The sequence below is a fragment of the Halichoerus grypus genome, chromosome 9 (genome assembly GCF_964656455.1).
Source record: "Halichoerus grypus chromosome 9, mHalGry1.hap1.1, whole genome shotgun sequence".
NCBI classification, from domain to species: Eukaryota; Metazoa; Chordata; class Mammalia; order Carnivora; family Phocidae; genus Halichoerus; species Halichoerus grypus.
Window position 1 is genome coordinate 12,567,159 of NC_135720.1, and position 22,031 is coordinate 12,589,189.

The 22,031-nt window shown below is 34.7% G+C and overlaps 1 protein-coding gene across 9 annotated transcripts in view; it reads right to left on the bottom strand.

The window, feature by feature from the left end:
* The window catches only part of SCAF8 (SR-related CTD associated factor 8), a 214,092-nt gene that overhangs the window by 144,570 nt on the left and 47,491 nt on the right, over positions 1 to 22,031 (bottom strand). For 8 of the 9 annotated variants that reach the window (XR_013441049.1, XR_013441048.1, XM_078054542.1 and 5 more), the window contains 11 exons: positions 21,322 to 21,475; positions 20,324 to 20,454; positions 16,827 to 17,003; positions 15,512 to 15,591; positions 13,663 to 13,780; positions 9,018 to 9,149; positions 8,622 to 8,734; positions 7,018 to 7,211; positions 3,822 to 3,922; positions 1,424 to 1,537; positions 67 to 223 (listed from right to left, as the gene is read on the bottom strand). Coding sequence is in view for 7 of the 9 variants with exons in the window: in XM_078054542.1 (XP_077910668.1) it covers positions 67 to 223; positions 1,424 to 1,537; positions 3,822 to 3,922; positions 7,018 to 7,211; positions 8,622 to 8,734; positions 9,018 to 9,149; positions 13,663 to 13,780; positions 15,512 to 15,591; positions 16,827 to 17,003; positions 20,324 to 20,454; positions 21,322 to 21,475 (1,471 nt within the window). In the remaining 2 variants the exon portion in view is untranslated. The remainder of the gene's footprint in view (positions 1 to 66; positions 224 to 1,423; positions 1,538 to 3,821; positions 3,923 to 7,017; positions 7,212 to 8,621; positions 8,735 to 9,017; positions 9,150 to 13,662; positions 13,781 to 15,511; positions 15,592 to 16,826; positions 17,004 to 20,323; positions 20,455 to 21,321; positions 21,476 to 22,031) is intronic. The other variant, XM_078054544.1, reaches the window with a different exon arrangement.

A 22,031-nucleotide genomic window follows, 5' to 3' on the forward strand; every position in this document is an offset into this window, starting at 1 on the left:
CTTATCAATTACAACCTTTTAAGCATACTTTTTTTTAAAAAATAAAACTACCCTTAGTGTTCTTACCAGTATTTACAGTTTCCTGGTCAATCATGCCTCCTTCTGCAAAACCTTCCAAGTCATCCACTTTAACTTTTTCCCACGGTATATATGTAACTCCAAGATCCACATCCCAGAATTGTTTATATTCTGTTTTTACACCTTTGTTTAAAGCCCAAGCAATCTATCAGGAATGAAGAGAAGAAAACAGAAAGCTCAGATATACTGTAAAAACCAGGTAAAATGTTCAAAATTATATGTAAACAGTGTAAATATAAATAAAATTGTTGGACAAGCATCACTGGATGCTCGAAAAATAATAGTAGCCAAGAAGTTTTTCCTGGTTTTGTTTGTTTTTAAATAAAGCCCGCATTAGATAGCAATGGCATTTATAACATGGGATTTATTTCCACTTCTTACTAAAATTAAAGAACACATTTCCAGAACAATCCAAATCTACTTCTCACTCTAAAAAGGTCAACCTACATTAGCAATAATTAGAATAGTTATCATAACTTAAACAAAATCTTGATAGTCTAGGAAAGAAGACACTTTACACAGAGGAAACTCTCTGCCATGAAATGACAAAGCACAGGCATATTAACCTTGAAAGTATTTTTTTTAATTAACATATAGTGTATTATTTGTTTCAGGGGTAGAAAGTATTTTTTTAAAGTTTTTAACTCAGTTGCAGAAACTGATGGAATAAATTATCTTCAAGTAGCAGAAATAAAATGTAAATCAGTCACAAGAAGTAAAAATGGAAAAATACACAATAAACACTCAGTTTAAAGACTAAGAGGAAAACAAAAATATACTTATTAATAAACCCTTCACCAGTGGCCTGGAGAACACAAGATGTTAAAAAGGAGGAAATAATAATATAATTAAGAGGTATGATTAGGAAACATTAGGAGGAAGTAGTGAATGAAAGGTAAGCTTGGGGTGTCTGGCTGGCTCAGTTGGTGGAGCATGCAACTCTTGATCTCAGCGTTCTAGGTTTGAGCCCCACATTGGGTGTGGAAATTACTTAAAAATGAAAGAAAGAAAGGAAAGAAAAGAGAGGGGAGGGGAGGTGTGAGGAAAGAATAGAACAGAACAGAACAGAACAGAAAAGAAAAAAGAACTTACAAAATGAGAAAGTTCTGCTCATAAAATGGTGCCCTGGTTGACCAAGAGAACTATAAGTGTGATTTCAAAGAATCATTTGACTAAAGTTTTAGTTACTGTTTTACCTATTTCTAATTCTATAACTCAATAATACTGAAATAATAAGCTTTTCTAGAGGTTTTCCCATAACATTAAAATAGAAGATGAATTAGATACAGGAACATTCTAATAATCCAATAAAAGAAGAGCATGGGTCCCTCCCCTCCAGTCTCACCTTAATGACCTTGGACCCAATTTTATATGATCCGGAACTAAGTTTCTGAAGAGCCCGAAAAGCATCTTGTCGATGAACCATGCAGACGTAAGCACAGCCCCTGGGAGGAATCATCTATTAAAAAAATTTTTTTCTTTAGAAAGGGTAAACATAAGGCATTCATTCTGACATTATCTTATGGTTTTAATGAAACAGATCACTGACTACTAAGATTGAATGGTTTTTCCCTTTTCTTTCTTTGGCTGTTTATTGGTACAATCCATCTACAACTAATTACTTAGTTTAAAAAGAATTCAAAACCTAGTTGGGTCTTACTCTAAGTCATAACATAAGCAAAATCTTGAATATCACATGTCAAAGTTTTCCTAATATACAATAAAGAAATACTAAAAAAATGTAAAAAGACATATATACAATACCACCAGATAAAAAGAAAACAATATTGCATGGCCAACATATTTGAAAGCATATAATTTATTCAAAAATTGAAAGTATTTCAGTTTTTCCAAGTATCATATGGAGTAACGGGAGAAAGATTTTCGTTTGGGGGAAGTATCTTATCCTTAATATAAAATCTATAATCTACAAGAAATGATAACACTAAAGCTTTTCAACTGTATAAAACTTAATTTTGCCCAGTGCTTCTGGACAAGGTTTTAACACAAATAAGAAAACAGCTTTAGTGTTTTCACTTTCACTCAGAGTTCACCTCAAGCTATTTTCCATACTTTAATACCAAAGTTCTCAAAAAAGAAATCTAACCCCTACATACTTCTTCCTCTTTTGCAAAACAGACCCAACTCTTTATCAATGCACTGAAAAATTTTCTTCAAGCTTACTAATGACCCACTAAGTGTTAAATCGAACAGACTTTTTACTCAGTCCTCAAACTCCCCCAATACCAACTGAAAGGTTTATAAACTTTCCATCAAATTTTCAAATCCTGGATTTTATCATTAGCCATTCAATACATTTCAGTTCACAAAATAACTCAGTGCCTAGAAGAGGGGGGAGACAAGGTAAACTAATGCCCAAATGACTATGGAACAAGAAAGGCCAAAAATGTCACAAGTAATAGGACAATCCAAATGCTGCTTGGATTCAGGATCCATTTGAGCAGTGATTCCTGACTTTGCATTAGAAATCACCTGTGCAAATTGTGGCACTTTGATAAGAATCTAAAGACCCTGATCTTGGGCATCCCTACTTTTTCAACTGTCAACACATTTCTGACATCTCAGCTAGGGGAAAATCAGGAAAAAATTCAGAGGTTATATGATCAAGGACTCCGGCAGATAGTTTATGTTTTGACAGGTGAAATAAAAAGACAAAAGAGTAAGAAAAGCCTACAGCACCCTCATGGTGTAGAGAGAGGAATATGAAACTCTTAAGTTGAAACACCCAACCAATCATCTATGTATTGTCTGTGCAACTCAGGCAAATCACTTAGTTTCCTCACTGGTAAAAACAATGGGACTTAACCAGCTTCTTGTTAGGTTCCAATGAGATCATATATGGTTGAAAGTAGTATACGAAATGGTCAAACAATTCAATGAAGAGTGCTGTTATTAATAAGGAAAAGTCAAGTTTGGTCATGTAAGGATCTAAGACTAGAAAGGAAAAGCAGCCAATTTCCTCGTAAATAATGATAAAAGTCCAACAGACATAAAAGTATAAAAACAGTAAATAAAATCAGAGGATTGATGAATTAGAAGACTTCTCAAACAAATAAATTTCTATAAAACATTCCATGACTTAGTTTTAGCCCCGGGGGAAAAAAAAACTGACCTAGGAAGAAGAAAATACTCCAAGGAGACTGAATGGAGCAAAAGCACTGAAAAAATCAAGCTGAGGAGTCAAAGAGTTGCGGTCAAGTTCCTGAGGTGCTGTGACCACACAGGTTTTCTTGCCACAGGTTTGCTTTGAGAGGGAGACATGGGGCGAGGAGGAAGGGGACTGGTAGAAAGACTGGGACCCCAAGTCCAATTGTGTCTCCACTACTACCTATGTGCTCATGTGTAGGTGATTACAATTCTGTGGGACTCAGTTTCCTCATTTTCATTGCCAAAAAAGGGGTGGCGTGGAATTAAACTAGGCCACAGATAGGGTCCCGCTAGCCCAAACGCTGGATGATTTTAGGAACCACGTGCTAGCTATATTGCTATGAAACCCCTAGGAACATTTTGTTAAAATTCCACTAAAAAAGAAAAATTAAGGAGATAAACAGCAGCAGAAATAAACAGAAATGATTAAAGTCAAATAATCCTTATAAAGATGTGCATTATTAAAGGCAGATACTCTACTGGGCTCATTAGGAACCAAAGTGACTCTCTGACTAAAAATCCTCTCTATATGTAAATTTTTAACCTTAAACTACTGTGTAAGAAGTGATACTTACATTAATGGATTCAATTTGTCCAAACTCTTCAAACAGATTGGTTAAATCTTGCTGGGTTGCCTTCTTATCCACCTGACCAACCCACAAAGTAGTACTACATACTGTCAAGACATAAAAGAGACAAATGACCTAAATCACACAGACACAGCTATTTCTTTCAAGCAACTGAAGAAAAAGCACTAATAAAAATAATAAGATTTAAGATGGATATTTCAAACACTTAAGTGACATTTTTATCTGTTAACACTTAAAATGAACTAAAATCCCAGATACCATCTACATCTATTGCAAATCAACCTCTTGTGTACTACCTGTTCTCAAGCTTGGCTGCGCACTTTAATCACCTATGGATACTGGGTCTTACCCCAAAGATGAAGGGTTTTGGGGTATGACGGACTGGGAATTGGGAGTTTTAAAATTCTGTACGTAATCTTCATAATGTAACAAAGTCACAAAAACACTTTTCACTGCAATCCTATCTCTGCACCTTTAATCTTTCTGTGCTGGAATGATTAAGTGGATGTTTCTTCCTAATCAACAGTTTAATCTGAAAACAGCATCTTATCCTTAAGGAAATAATTTGCACAGAGATACAAGGGGGAAAAGGCTGAATTGGAACTCCTTAACTTGTTATCATGAAAAACTTATAACACACTTTAACTGTGGGAAGCATTTCCCTTTAAGAAACAGACCTACACATGAGATATCTTGCCTACTATAAGCTGTACCGTTCAGGACTCCGTGAACATTTCCTTCTCCTGAAAACACTTGCTTACAAAATATTTACAACAGCTGATATATTTGCAGAGTTTTAATTAATCTAGATTTACATCAATGTCATTTTTAAAGACAAAGTTTTCAGCCTTTTGATGATCTTTTATCTATTATGGGGCAGGGCTCGAGCAGGTTTTACTCTAGAGCTAATTTAGCATCACACTAGTGACTATTGCAAGATCTCTACTGAACGAAGGTTTTCAACCAGGTCTCTCTACTCCAGCTGGTTTGAACTCAATAGGTCTTCCAGACCTGTGTTAGCTTTAAGAATCACTCAGCTAACAGATTCCCTGGTAATGTTCTTACTCTTCTTTGCCTCACATAGTCTCACCCCGTGTACATATAATTTAATATTCAACCAAAGTCTCAAGGAGCAATATATTAGTTTTACTCTATTGCTGTAACAAAATACCACAAACTTAGTAGCTTAAAACACAAAAACGTATTCTCTAACAGTTGTGGAGGCCTAAAATGGGTCAACAAGCCTGCATTCTTTCTGGACTCTCTAAGGGATAATTTGTTTCCTTGACAAGCTCCCTGCATTCCTTGACTCATGACCCCAACTTTCATCTTCAAAGCCAACAGTGGAGCATTTACCTATCTTCATCTTTCTCCCTCCATCTTCACATCACCTTTTCTCTCTGACCCTCTTGTTTCCCCTAGATTACACTGAGCCCTTCTGGATAACCCAAGTTAATCTTCCCGCACCAAGATCCTGATTAATCATACAATGTGATGCAACATACTTACAAGTTCCAATAATTTGGATATGAACATCTTTGGAGGACCACTACTCAACCTACCACAAACCCTCAGTAAATTTCTAGACCTCTTTCATTGAAAAGTTCCCACTGCTTCATTACTCTACCACATCACAGCTGCTTTAATCTCCCTGAAATATGTTCCATGTTTCCCCTACTGTTTCAAGGTAGTCTCTCCACAAATTTTTCCCACAACTTTTTTTTTTTTTAAACCCAGAAAGCAATAATGAATCTCCCCCATCCCACGAGGAGAGGACACTAATTCCTAGAATATTACTGCTTGTTGATGTTTCATATCCACTGCACTATTCATGAATACTCTTACGTTCAAAGGACTAATGGCAGGGAAATACTACCATATTTGTTTAAAACGCGTTGGGGCCACATGAAATTGATATTGCTGTGGAGTAAAGAGAGTTTTGAGGTAAATAATGAGGGATATACTTTTCACTGTATTTTCTTATGTGCTTTCTGAATTTTCTTTTTTATTTTTTACTCATGAAAAAAACCACAGCAATTGGAAATAGATTCCATGGTCAGTAACTATGTAAATGGTGGAAGCTATAATATGACAAGTAAAGTGAGGAACTAAATGGAAGACTCCATATAAAAGCCCTATCCTAAAACTGGTGATTCTGAATGTCCTAATGGTAATCATGAGAAGGAAGGCACAGCAGAGATTTTATGGTCAGGCCTTTGATGTTATTTCTTTATCAGATAGCACTAAAATGTTTGAATTTGGTCTCTCACCCTAAGGAGATAAACACATTTTCAGAGTTAGGAATATCAACATTATTAAATTAACACTGGCTCTCATAATCAGGTAAGATTCTGGCAAGATAGCCACAGCTTACTGAAAATGCCAGAACTTAGTAAGAGGCTAGATGTTGCCTTTAATTATAAGCCTGGATTTCCAGGATGATTCAGCAGTGTAAGTTATACCAATTATTTATCTATCTCCATGGCAGAAAGAATTTGGAGACCTTCAGAAATTAGACAACCTGATCAGTGTTCAGCTCTTGGCAAAGAATGACAATTTGTTCCATTTTATGTACTTTGCCCGTCTGCAGTCGGTTTGTTCACCTTAGAAATCATAACTCACTAGGAATCCTTCAGGAATAATCTGGTACTAATTACAACTCACATTCCTACCAAGTGAACTCTCCTTCAAACTCTCACTACTACCAAATTTGTTCTAATTATACATTACAGATTAACACATAAAGGAGGGAAAGTTTGTACAATGGGAATCTCTCCCTTGTTGCTGATCCAGTAAGTTTACAATTAGCTTTAAAATTTACATGCTTCCTTCAATAATTATTCCCCAGACCTGGTGGTCAAACTTGGTTAGACACTTTGAATAGAAATCACAGTGTCTATGTAAAAGACAGTAGGCCTAGTCCACTTTATATATTATTAGTCGGGTTCTATATTTTCTAATTTGAATTTTAAAAAATCAACTCTAAATGACCTTAGTGTTTCAGTAGAACCTGTTCTTCCTTTTTCTTTTCTCCTCTCTCACTTTACAAAAACCAAGGATAAAATTATTCATTTACCAAATTACTTTTCGATTTCTTAGTCTAAAAATAGTTAACTTTAGCAGTTAATGATTTTCTTAATTATTTGTTGAAACCAAAGCTTCGTAAAAGTATGTCACTTACCACTTAATGTTTTAGATCTAATTGGAGGTAGTCCCTTCTTCTGTCGTTCTTTCTCCCTTTCTCTCGCTCTCCTTTCACTTGAGTATGAACGTGATGATTTCCTCTTTCTTTCTCTTGAGCGTGAGCGTGATCGCTTTCTGTGTTTACGCTTTCGAGAACCAGATCGCGACCGAGACCTTCGTTTTCTTGGTGATCTACAAAAAAAATCTTATTTTACTTCTAATGACAATATTATTCTTCTGTCAAATTTCTCACTTCTAGGTGAGGGGGAAAAAACCACACCCACACACAAAAGGTTGTCTTATATTTAGCTACCTCTTAAAAAATGTTTACGTAGAATGAAATATCAAACACGTATTTTCTCAAATCTATGTACTGCTCAGGCCCATACTGTAATAGATGTTTGTTTGCAATGGTTCTTACTGAGACCAGGAAGAAGAGAATGAGATTCTATCCAGTAAGGGCCTTACTTTCTTTAGTGTCCTCCAATTCATTTTTCAAACAAGAGTCAAGAATAGGAATGACAGACTGAAGAAAATAAAAAGATCCTTAGGTGATAAAGACGTTATATTCTTAAAATTAGGAAACACAGAATGTTTCCAACAGAGAATTAGGCCACTAAAGAATTCTGCATATAAGTTTTCAACTCCTAAAATTTCAAGGTGCTTGACTTAAAATACAGGGTGACCCTGTTTCTATTTTTCCTGTCACCCATATGCCACTGCGCTGCTTCAAAATGCTTAATAAGGAGGTGCTGTTAAGACAAAGAAGCTGCTAAGATTTCAGCTCTGACACTGTAACTGCTTGAGCAAGATTACTCACTGACATGAGATGGGTTTAGAGAGAGTGGAACTCACAAGCTCTCGTTTAAAGAGGTAAATACAAATAACCTCTTGAAACGAGTAAGAAATGACTGAAAAAGCCATCAAAGATACTGCCCCTTTTCCAGCATACACTGTTCAGATTTTCAGGGGTATTTATGTACAGAAAATAGAGTATTTAATATTAAAGACTAATGACTTAAAGTTTTAAGACAATTTGTAGCAAAAACAATACATATAAATAACTTCAACCCAGATTTGAATAAGCATGTACATTAATGAGATTTAGCCATGTTGAAAAGCTAACAAAGAAAACCACAGGATATACTTTATTATAATCTGATACTATGCTTGATGTTTACAAAATAATTCTTATAGTTTTATTTTTATGATCACTTTTTGTATTATAAGATGAAACAAAATCTTAAGAAATACAGTGGAATTTCTAACACTGTTCCTCTATAGCTTGAGTGAACAGTTTTCAGAGGCAGTAATATCCTAACCTGGGTGTAATCATAATATTATTAACTAAAATCAGGTATAATCCCAAATCCAAGTCTTAGGATATGGCTGCAATTAATGTATATTATGAAAATAAAAGCCACAGATATATCCAATTAAAAGAGAACAAAGAATTTTTCTGTTTTTGAAATTCTGAATTACTTCTTTCTGGAGAATATAAGATGTCATTTTAAGAAAAACACTTCCTTTAATCTCGATACAAAGAAACACAGCCAACTTTCAAAGTTCACACACAGCTACTCTTAAATATTATTGTAGAACCTTGAACGAGATCGTGAATGTGTTCTTGATCTTGAGCGAACAGCCACTTTCTTTGCTTCTTGTTCAAAGATCTCCTCTTCCACTCCATCTTGCCCTTCATCTATATCCATATCCTTGAAAGTCAGAAGAACAGCAAACAAAATGCCCGAGTGAGATGCAGTATATACTGACAATTCTGCCTTACAAAATATTCACCATAGTAGCATTAATGCCTAATATTTACCTAAAATGGTTAGTACAGAGCTTAAGTGTGAGGAAAAAATATTTAGGACATTATCATTACTTTACATAAAAATAAAATATTTTACATAAAAGAAAAACATTTACCATATTTTGTAATATTTTCCTCTAATTAATTTTAGAAATTTATGACCCAGAAAAACATTTACTTTTTACCTGTTGCTGAATATCTATAGAATCATCCAAATTCACTTCAGGTTCAAGGAAATGCTGCTGACTGCTCCCTTGTGATGGTGAGGCGGAATGCTCTGATCCAAACGTGCCCTCTTGACTATCCTGAGGGGTTGCCTATGGAAGATGTATACAAACACACAAACATTAAGAAACCATGCATATTATTCAACGGAATTTAAACATACAAACTTCACAAAGTTTTAAAAAGGAGCCCAACACATATAGAAATCCCATGTTAAATTATTTATAATCAACCTAAAATTATACTTCTGTACAAATCCAAGTTTACTTAAGGGCATGGGACACCTCCATAAAAGAAGGAGAAGACTGTAATAAAATGGTAAGATCAAGTAAGCCTTCAAACGAATTTTTACTTGTGGAAAATATAAACATTATACTTTCAAGAATAAAGGGATTACATCATGAAAGATATATAATGGCACTAAGTTAAATGAATCTAGAATTTCAATGGCAATTAGCATTTTTGTAAAGTGCTATAAATTAAAATGCTATAATACTTTTAATGTAAAAGTATTTTATATTAAAGAACTAAGTCATTCATTAATGTATAGAGGCAAAACAAAGCTTAAATATCATTATAAATTAACTGATCTAGCAAAACAGTTCTCAATTTGGGCCTTCCTCAACCTCCACCTCTAGAAATTAGCAAAACAGTATTAGGAAGTACTCTGAAATATGTAATGCATTTCTAAAAGTTAGGCAATGAAGACTAATTAAAGGAACATTTAAAATTTGAAATCTCCCCCCTCCTTTTTTGCTGGGACTAGATTTACAGCAACTGGATATAGTGACACTACTTAACGTGATACTTACTAGTCTGAAGCTGATTGAGCAATTACATATATTATGGTGTTAACTAAAAATGAGAAAACTAATTATGAAAAAGTCTCCCTACATAAACTTTTCTAAAACACCTTTGCAGGTGTTAAAGATTAATAAGAATAGTTCCTGGTAGTATACAAGCTGGGAGCTACTGTAGTAATTAACAGAGAAGATTAAGTAAAAAATACTATTCCCTTGCTACAAACTCTGTGACTGTGAACAAGTTATTTGAATTGTGAAATTTGGTCTCCCTATCTGTAAAAGGAGTACCAGCATAGTGACTACAGGTAACAATATTGTATTATAAACTTCAAAGTTGTTAAGAGACTATATCTAACTGTTCCCACCACAGAAAAGTGATAGTTTTATGACATGATAGAGGTGTTAGCTTACTGCAATATATAAGTGTATCAAATCACAATGTTGTACACCTTAGTTATATACTGTATCTCAGTAACATTTTTTTAAAAAAATCTTATTCTAATGAATCTAATCTGAAAGAGAAAACATAAAAATTCAGAGTCAAAAAGAGCATTTAAAGAACCGTTCCAAGTTTCTCACTTTATGAAGGAACAGGTTCTCTAAGAACAAGTAACATTTTTAGAAATAAATGAAACTAAAGTAGAAAAGACTTCTTTGAAAACACCTATTACATACCGCAGTCTGGCCAAAACATCAGTAAGCAAGAACTTCCCGAACAAATCAAACAAACACATTTTAATCAAGTCCTGGCTTATGTCTTTGAAAATATGGTAACAATAGAATTTTTAACACAAAAAGGGAATTTTCAGCTCCATCCTGAATCTATTTGGTCCTAAATTCAGTATGCATATATTCTTCACATCATATTTTTCTTCTCCATTTATCTTAAGCTTCATATTCCCCCCATCCTGTTTTTTACCCTTATTTTTCTATTTAATGGTTAACTCTTGGTATAACCACCAAGATCCACTGCAACTAATTTTAGTTTTTGAGGTTCTTGTTTCAGTTTTACCCACTTGAAAAGACTATAATCTCATGACCTTTATTCTTTCTTAGAGGTCTTATGAAGAACGAAAGAGAAAATTTACTTTAAAATTTTATATGTATAGTGTAATCATATGTATAGTCTATGGGTGTAACCATAATATTATTAACTAAAATCAGGTATAATCCCAAATCCAAGTCTTAGGATATGGCTGCAATTAATGTATATTATGCAAATAAAAGCCACAGATATATCCAATTCAACTAAGGGACGCCAGGGTGGCACAGTCAGTTAAGTGACCGACTCTTGGTTTCTGTTTAGGTCATGATCTCAGTCAGGGTTGTGAGATAAGCCCCACTTTGGGTTCCGTGTAAGTGCAAAGTCTGCGTAGGACTTTCTCTCACTCTCCCTCTGCTCCTCCCCACCCCCACCACCCGTGCGCAGTCGCATGCACGGGCTCTCCCTCAAAAAAATAATTATTTAAAAAATAAAAATTCAACTAAAAATTATCCTATTATCTTGCAATTGTAGCACTAGGTCCATTGGACCCTTTCCTGATACTAGATATAAACTCACATGCAGGTGTGGTCAGGACTGTAATGAGTAGGGTAGCACCAGAAATCCGTTTCCTTTCTCTAACACACCGTAAGAACTTTTAGGCGGCCATAATGAGCTTACCGGGAAACAAAAATGCTTCATTTTTCTGCATATTTCAGCCTATCTTCATCATATGAAAGCAACTGGTTTCGTAGAGCCAATTACACAATTTATTAAATTTAATGGTTACCCTGCTGATATACTTTCCAATTTGAAATTTGTCATAGGTTTTGAACACATCTACCTGATGTATTAGAAAAGTTGCTTTTCTTTCACCACTCCCTTTCTTCAACACTCATTTCTGAACAACAAAAGCTTTTAACAATATCTAATTCTTTCAAAAGGATCTAATTACTGTATCCTTTAAAATTCTGGAGATAATGTATTAACTAAGCCCAGAGCTCTATTTTTCTTTTGGTTGGTGAGATTCTTAAGACAGAATAACCCTGGAAAACGGAATGGGAAGAAATGAGACAGGGAGACAAACCATGAGAGACTCAATTATGGGAAAGAAACTGAGGGCTGCTGGAGGGGAGGTGGGTGGGGGGATGGGGTAACTGGGTGACAGGCATTAAGGAGGGCACGTGATGTGATGAGCACTGGGTGTTGTACGTAACTGATGAATTACTGAACTCTGCATCTGAAACTAATGATGTACTATATGTTGGCTAATTTAAATAACTTTAAAAAAGAAAAAGAATAACGTTCTCTCAAGTTTCTAGGAATTTTCACTTCAATAATTTGGTGTTAATTTTAAGAGTACTACCTTGATTTTACTGCTCCTTCTGAACCTTCTGAAAGGAAACTGGAACTAAGACAATCAAAACTACATTTATAGACGGACAAATCTGCTGTTTGGATAAACTTTTCCATCACGACTGCCCCTTGCCTTTGTAACAGCTCTGTGACCTTTTTTATTACATTACTGACAACCTGTTTCTTTTCATTGATTTACAACTTGTGTTCTTCTTTAAACAACATCCAAATGTTCTACATTGTGCTCTATCTTTAAAGTTCCTGAATTCTCAGGCAGATATATCTGCCTGACATAAAATACTACACCTACTCCAACCACTTCTATCAGAATTATTCCTTCAAAACAAGGTCTAGAATTCCATTCTCATAATTCCAGGTATACGTTCCAACCTAGCAAATACCATTAATATCCATTTTATGTTTACTATTTGATTTAAAAGGACAAGTTCAGACCCCAGCAGCGTCCAAGGTTTGTTATCCCTTTAAACTAAAGTAACTCTTCTCTCTTCTTTATTTCCAACTGTCCTTCACTTGTACCTCTATTACAGAACCTAGAATCCTGCCCTGTGTTCATACAGATGTACATGTTCCATTAGAGGAGAGATTACTTGAAGCCAGATGCTTTTTTGTTCATCTCTGCATATATATCATTTGTCTAACAACACACTGCTCATACTTTAAAAACGTTTGTAGTATTATTTTAGTGCCAAAAAGTTTTGCTATTAGGAAGAAGTGTGATTGGGGGGAATTTGAAAACACTCATATTCTAAACAGTTTATATCTGTAAGTGTTTCTCACATGGAGCAAAAACAGGCTTTGTAATGGATTAACCCTGCCTTTGCAACTTGACATATTTTATCAGTTCTAAGGTATGATCCTTCTTCACATATTATCATCCCTGTAATTTATTAGGGTTCTTTTAATTCCATAGGATGTTGTACTTTTGAAGTGATTAAAAATTCTTAGCTGTACATAAAATAATGGTGTCTCAAGACTAATGATACATGATATTAGCTATATAGTTTTGCAATGGATGTTTAATTTCACTAAGGTACAATGGAAGTCAAAATGCTATCTCATAGCATTAAATGTAATCATGCCTCATAAACTTCCTGCCACACAGTAATAGCCTAATTAAAGGCAGCAATCTATTTTGCCATCATCACGATCAACCAAAGCAAAATCATCATGACCTTGCTTGATAGGGAACTGGGTGGAGAAAAGCACATGAAGTTTTAAGTTGTAATACTGAAACACCACCTCTGGCTTCTGTTCTCCACTGCTTGTATACCAAGCACATGTATATATCTAGAACACATTCTGATAACAGAAAAGACTATAAACGTTCTGAAAAGGCTGATCTTCCTAGCAATAAAACTGAAGAAAAATCACCATGCTTGAGAAACACCACTTTATAAATGTAGATAGCAGTAACTCTAAAGACCACAAGATGGAGTTATAAACCTTTTGAGGCTGTTGCTGTTCTAGGAGTTGCTGTCTGAGATGTTCAAGGTTTTGCTGCTGTAGCTGTTCAGCTATCTGATGAAAAATGGAATTGTTCACAGATTCTGAAACATGAGAACTAGAAGGAAAAACAAGTAGAAACATTTTAAAACCCAGTGAAAATACAAAAATAACTGATTTTTCAACCTCCCCCATGCCAATTAAATGAAACATACTCTACTACAATGTTTACTTTTGAAATATTAACAGAAAATGGAATACCTCAGAACATTAATATGTTAAAATAGAAAGATACTCTCCAACAGTCTTTCAACAGATGGATAACATGTTAAAGATACTTTGATGGAAGATCTGTTATTATGATCTCACACTATTAAATACATATAAATTAGTATTTTTTACATTAGAGTACTTTAAGAAAATTTCAATGAAACATATAAAAACAGTTAAAAGTATTTAAACATTGTCACTTTAACTCCTTCTCTAACTATAAGATAGCGGGAGAAATGGTCTATCAATCAGTACATGTGAAATCTACAATTGTAATTGACCATAAACTTTACAAAACTAATCTGCTTTCTTTAGAAAAGCATTCACATTATTAGGTATGTTAACAGAAACAGTACTTAGATAAGAGGAAATAATAATTTAACTATACTCTGGGAAATTCACACCTGGAATACACCTGGAATTCTGGGTGCCACAAGGTAAGACATGAACAAAAAAGAGGGCATCCCAAAAGGGGCAATCAGGATGGTGAGAAGTCTTGAAACAGTTGAAAAAAAGTGTACTTCATCTGGAGCAAATAAACCTAAGGGGAAGAATGATACCTAACTTCAAATATTGAAAGGCTATGTCTCAAAAGATAATGGAGCAAATTTGTTTCCTTGCTTCAGAATGCAAAACGGATCAGTGTGTATAAAGTAAATCAAACAGGATTCAGTAATAAAGATTATTTAACTTCTCATCATAGAAAGCATTAAAACATTATAAAAATATCCTATCAGAACCATTAAAGGAGATTCTTACATTGTTCAGGACATTGATCTACTAGATCTCAAATGTTTCTCCTCTAATTGTATAATTCATAATCTGAAAGATTAGATTTTAATTTTTCAAGTAAAATCTCTTTACCAAAAGGATATATGTATTTTTATGTATTATATAAATGTATTTTAAGAGATTATCCCAATATATAAAATTAATAAACTCTGTTTGAAATAAGATTCCCAGAGGCATTCCCTCCATTCACCATCCTCCATCCTCCCATCCTCCACGCCCCAACTCTCCAACATCCTCTTCCCCACTGGTCCTTTCTCAAACCTACAAGAACCTAGAGCTGCACAGAACTGCTTGAGAAAAGAAAATCACTAATCTAAATAAAAATGTACAATCCATTCTTAAAAAAAACAAAATCCCTATAATCCCAATCTTTACTTCTGATTAGTCAGATATACTCCCAGAATTTGGCAGAATTCCTTGAAGTGTGGCCACTGACACTAGAAGCAAGCTTGTTTCCTATTATTTCAAATATTCTTACAATTGAATAAAATAATGCCTAATACAGACATAGAAAATATCACAACTATATCACATCTATCAATTCTCCTATAAAGAATTTTGATATATCCCAAATATTTGCAAAGATCTGAGAAAGGAGCCAAAATAAATAGGGAGGCAACAAGACAGCGACTCTACCATCTTTCTGTAATGTCAGAACTCAAGAGCCTGAAATTATATCCCAACATATTCAAAGTATACCTGGCAGTTCGGAAGGCAATGTCCCATCCAATGTTTATAATAATAATGGGGAAAACTTATGGTTATAAAGAAAAACAACAATTCTTACAGTTGAGAAGCTGAAATTTCCTTTTTGGGTTCTTCACTATGCTCAGAATCTTCCCCAAAATCAAACCTATCCATCAACTTCTAAGTGGGGAAGGGAAAAAAAGGAGAAAAAGACAAATTAAAAGGTGATTCACACAAAAATAAGGTACAAATGCTATTCTGAATGTCAATGACATCCCATTAATTTACCTCTATCACATTAATACATAAATGTTTTACATAATTTTGTTATGCTATAATAAAGCATTTAATTTGAGTGAATATTTTAAAGTACTTTTGACATACACTGCTTTATATAACAAAACAAATCACAACACAGGAGAAACACTAATGCTCTATAGAAGAGAAGATCGGGATTTAAAATAATTACTGTGGCTTGCCGATAGTAATAAAGCTTGATTAAAAAACATCTAGGACTATAATCAATGATCTATTCCTAGTGCATTTCTCTTCTTAGGCTGCTCTATTGTCTCCCAAATGACCAATTTAAAGGTTTTTTATGTGGGTTAGCTATTTTTTTTTTTTTAAGTAGGCTCCATGCCCAGCGGGGAGTCCAATGCAAGGCTTGAACTCATGATCCTGAGATCAAGACCTGAGCTGAGATCAAGAGTTGGACGCTTAACTGACTGAGTCACCCAGGTGCCCCCATGTGGTTTAGCTATTACATTTTCAGACTAAATTAAGCTGATAGCTAAAAAAGTCTAAAGTAATATAATATACCAGTATTTATTTTCCTAAAAAAATATAGTAGCAGAAACAAAAATAATATGGATAACACCTCCAAGTATTTTAATATTCTCATAATTAATAAGAACATTGAGGTGATCACACAATAAATTATACATGAAAGATTTTCAACTTTAAAACCACTATCCTTTATACTTAGGCCTCAATTTATCATAATATTACAGTATAATGACAACTCTAGAGAAGTTTTCCTGTGAACTTTCACATTTTGAACAATTATAATTTTAGCAGGTTAAAATTTTAGAACATAGAACATCAAATATTTGTTAACATCCATAAAAGAAATTAGAAAATTCAGAAAATTGTATTTGCCTCAATGGTGAATATACAATTTTACTGACCAGTTATTTAGTTAAGAGAATCTAAATGTTTCAAGTGGAATTTTAAAGTTACTTAAGTTTCTTCAGGAATCTGTAAACCTTTAGTAAAATTCATAATATATTACATAGTACACTGCATATTGTAAATAATAGTTCTATAATAAAATATAATTTACAGAATTAGAACCCACATGACAGCATATAGACTTTAATACTTCCTACAAAACAGATCAGCTAACTTAAATCTACCTTGTTGAAAGCCACTCCCTGCTCCAAGGGGTTCAGGGTGTTGGCTGCGGCAGCTGCAGCCGTGAGCTGCGCCGTGAGAGCCTGCAACTGCACAACGAGACCAGCGTCCAGGGCCTGCAGGATAGAAGGCTGAGGCTTCTGCTGTTGTAGTTGTAAAGTCTGTATTAACTGCTGAAGCTGGAGGGGAAAAAGGAAAATTATTACGAACAGATGCTGGGTTTTATCTGTAAGAATGCCCATCTTTTAGTCAGTAAGATTCATTGTTGGAGATCAAGAGAAAATAGATACTAACTCAAAACAAGGAAATTTAAAAAAAATATTTTGTTGTGTGTGCCATATATAACAGTCCTTAATAAATCTGTTTTGCTTCTGGAAAGCCAGAGAACTTTAAGCCAAATAAAGTGGTCATACCATGACAGATAAAGAACTCATCACATACAGACTGATTTTTTTCACTAAGCTTTTCTTTTAAAAATTTTATTTACTTATTTACTTACTTATTTCTTTATTTATTTAGAGCATGCGGGTGCGAGCAGGGAGTGGGGCAGAAGGAGAGAGAATCCCAAGCAGGATGCACACTGAGCGTGGAACCTGAAGCGGGGCTCCTGAAGGGGGGGTTCCATATGGGGCTTGATCCCACGACCCTGAGCCAAAATCAAGAGTTGGAAGCTCAACTGACTGAGCCACCCAGGTGCCCCTTCACTAAGCTTTTCATTCCTTCTTCAATTAACTCTTTAATCTCCGTAAAAAAAAAAAAGCACTGACAACAACTGCTTTTGCTATCTTTCAGATTTACCATTAGATAACACATTTCCTGGAAGTAGGAAAGCAAATAAGAAATTTGTCTCTTGGAGCAGTCTGAAACTAAGGAAATTAAAGGTGAATAGTGCCAACAAGAGCTGAAATCAAATCCCTATTCCCTCTATTCATCCATCCTCTTAAAAAGCAGAAACAGGGGCGCCTGGGTGGCTCAGTCGGTTAAGCAGCTGCCTTCGGCTCAGGTCATGATTCCAGGGTCCTGGGATCGAGCCCCGCATCGGGCTCCCTGCTCAGCAGAGAGCCTGCTTCTCCCTCTCCCTCTGCCTGCCGCTCTGCCTACTTGTGCTATCTCTCTGTCAAATAAATAAATTTTAAAAAATCTTTAAAAAAAAAAAAAAAAAGCAGAAACAACAGTAAGATCCTGAAGATACTGCAGAGTTAAGTAAACCCTATGTTTATGTACATCTTAGAAGTAATTAATACTTTCCTAATCAAATTCTGAGTTGAATCTGAATATTATCAATTTAGAATAGAAACAAGACATGTGTACTGTTTAAGTGAAGATTAACTTATAGTGGGAGAAGGTACAAAAAAAGCTATCCAAAATGAAAGTAATTTCATGCCTATCTAAAACAGCTACATTAAGAAACAAACTAGAATCATTTGGCTATCAAATAAACAGTAACTACAAACTACTAATGTGATAGCAAAGAAAATTATACCAAAATATATGATAGCCTAGTTATTGCACTGAGGAAGCTCCAGAACAGATAGGATGGAGGGAGGGGGAAAAGGAGGAAAAAAGGGAGAGGAAGAAGGGGCAGAGGGGAAAAGAGAGAAGGGGGTTAATACCATATTTTCTCCTTTACACATTTTAACTACTCCTTTTGATATCTGTATGTTTCCAGACAGCACTTTTACTGTTTCAGTCGGGTTCAACCAGTGCAGCATCCTACTTTTCCTTCTACTCTTGACTTAATATTCTATCAATTACTATGTCTTCTTAACTCTCTTCACACTATTTCTTCTGGAAAAATCACTTCTCCTGCCACAAGTATTTATTTTAATAAGTATCTTTTAAAATGAAAACATTTGCTTTATGAATTATTTTCAAAATATCATTATCACAAGATAAAATTAGTAATCTGATAATTTTATCTAATATCCAATTCAGTTTCCCAATTGTTCCCCAAAATGGAGAAACTGGATCTAATCTAAGACTATAACTGAATTGGGTTTTACATGTTTAAAACTCCAGAATGGGGGCGCCTGGGTGGCTCAGTCGTTAAGCGTCTGCCTTCGGCTCAGGTCATGGTCCCAGGGTCCTGGGATCAAGCCCCACATCGGGCTCTCTGCTCCGCGGGAAGCCTGCTTCTCCCTCTCCCACTCCCCCTGCTTGTGTTCCCTCTCTCGCTGTGTCTCTCACTCTGTCAAAATAAATAAATAAAATCTTTAAAAAAAAAAAAAATAAAACTCCAGAATGGTCCTTTTTTTGGGGGGGGGAGGGGAGATTGTCCTTTTAGAGAGTCTGCAACCCTATTATTTTCACATATTTATTACTTCCCTTCTTTTATCATTGTTACCAAAATGAAGACACTTCCTAGCTCTAGGCTTCTCGCCTCTCCCATCCACTAAAGTACTGTTTAGATCAGTGACTTCAACATGAAAAAATTCCCCACTGTTTAGCATATGAACTCTTTCTCAGCCCACCATTCGTCTTTTGAAACCAGGCCCACACTTAGTCAGCTGTGTCATCATTAACTTACATGCACAGGCCATCTGACCCTCCAGACATCTCAACTCTGAAAGATCTTTGCATACCCAACACTGTTATGCCTCCATATACTATTCATTCATTCTACAAAAATGTACCAAACATCTGCTACAGCCTAAACACAGGAGACACAGCAGTGAACAAAACAGATGAAAAATATTCTCATCCTTGTAGAGCATACATTCTGGTGGAAAGAGACAGAGAATAAATAAAATAAATCAATTATATAATGTATAGAAAGAAAGTAGGTGATAGGAAAAAGGAGCATAGGGGATGAAAGAATGCACTGTTTTAAATCACTTTTTGAAGGCCTTACTGAAGTGACATTTAAACAAAAACTCCCAGGTGGCTAAAACCTCATGAATATTTGGAGAAACAGTTTGGGGGGAGTAGGGGACTTATTGCACAGATCACAATTAATCTGTGTTTTAAAGGACAGATAAGAAAAGGAGATGCGAAGAATGGGCTATCCTCAAACCCTACCATGAGTAGCTCCATTTCTAGTCTCACTTCAAATGGCACTTCCTCAAAAACACCTTCTCTGGGCGACCCTGTCTAATTCTGACCCCTCCTCCCAAACCCAGTCACTCTTAAGAATTTATCCTGTTTTAAGTCATGTATCACTATCTAAATAAAATTTTACACTTTTTATTATTTGTCTCCCCTAACATAGAAAGACATCTTTCCTAACAGAGAAGACATCCCTAGTCTTGTTACTGGAGTAACAATAGCACTTAATAATGTTTCGCACAAACTATGTGCTAAGTCAGTATTCTGGTATAAAACAGTGCATAAAACGATGTCTTACTAAATGAAAAAGCAAGCAAGTTACAGAGTAGTATCTATAGCGTGATCTCATTTTTACAGAAATAACACATACTCTTTAGGTGGTACATTATAAAATAATACATTAGGAAAATAATGAGTTCTAAATCATTGTTGATTTAACAAAAAAACTGCTCACCTGTTGGCCTTGAGGACTTTGTAAGATTTGAGCTACTGCTGCAAGTGTATCTGTGTTTGTTATCTGAGATACCCACGGATCCGGTAGACCTTGGACCACATTGGCTGGAGTCACAGGTGTCACAGGAGTTCCTTTTAAAAAAAAGACATCACACCCACCCAAATAAACATGTAAGTAAATAAATAAGACTTGGAAAGGTAGAGAGATTTGCTTTGTTACTTTTATAAAATATGTACACTTAAATGTTTTTATTTTATTGTCTAATTACAGAATTAGGTAGACTGAAAAAAAAAAATACCAAAAGGATCTGTCCATACTTGTCCTCATTAAGCTACTACTTTAAAGAAGCCTACACTACTTAGAAATCATTATAAATCTTATTACAGAAGAAAATTCAATGACATGAGGAAATATTCAAAATATAATTGAAAAATTATAAAATAGTATGTTCAATATAAAACTATTTTTGTTTAAAAATGGATGTGTATATGTACACAGACACAGACACACATAACAAAAACTAAATACATACCAAATGTAAATTCCTCAACTATGATAAGAAATTTTAAAAGTCATTTAAATATACTTTCTAAAACAAGATTTTGAGATTATTACTAAAGCATTCTTGGCTTCATTAGATAATTTTTTCAGGGTTCCTTATAAATAGTAAGTTCCCCTACTATACTACAAGTTGATTTACATGCAAATTTATGGACAGCCTACACCAGGAAAAAACTTAAGTGACAAAACAATTTCCCAAAGTTCACTATATTTATGCTTCCAGGGATTTAAAAAATTCAGATTTTTAATTTTTAGAAAAGAATTACACACAAATATAAATTCTGAGTCTATTTTTCCTTCAAATTACATTTCCTTTCAATTACTTAATGCTAGATAAGTTCTCTTGCACTGTTAAATTGTTACTTTACAAATGAATAATCACCTGAAAAAAAAAAAGTAGAATATTTAGAAAACAAATCTCTATCAAGGTAACATACCTGGGGTGTTGCTCATAGCAGCAGTAGTACTGGCCAAAACAGGTGTGACAACTGGGGGAGGAATCCCTGCTGCCATATCCAAAAGAGGCTGAATAATCTCACTCTTAAACACATTATTCTTCTGCCATAAATTTAATACTCTCACTATTTTACTCTGGAGGAAAAAAGAAAAATGACATTTTGATTTTCTGCTTTCAAAACTTAGCACAGTCATTTCACAGAGACTATTCGAACAGTGGATGGGAAGGATGGATTAAAATACTTCTGTAGTACTTTCCGCCCCTGAAATCATGTTTCTATAATTTTGATTTGCTAATCTTAACACACTTGAAAAAAAAAGTTCATTCTGACAGATGTACAAGGTAAATGAAAGCTACATTTAGTAGAAGGCAGGAATGACAACTCAGTTTCAGCTTCTATGTGAAGTCTAATGAGATCGATGGTTACGGTTGCCTGGAGACTGTATTAACGCTGTTGAGGTGATCAGGATTTATCTCAGCACCAAAGCTGTATTTACAGGTGATTCTGACTTCACCTTTTAAACAAACTTTAAGACAAAGTCTTTATCTAACATGACCTTTTAAAAATTTAATATTGCAACCAACCCTATCAGAAGAGTAATCTAAATTTCCAAATCAGTACTGCAAAATATGTAAACTTCTAATACCTTTGAGCACATATAAAGAACCCCTTTTTACTCTCTCTCAGGG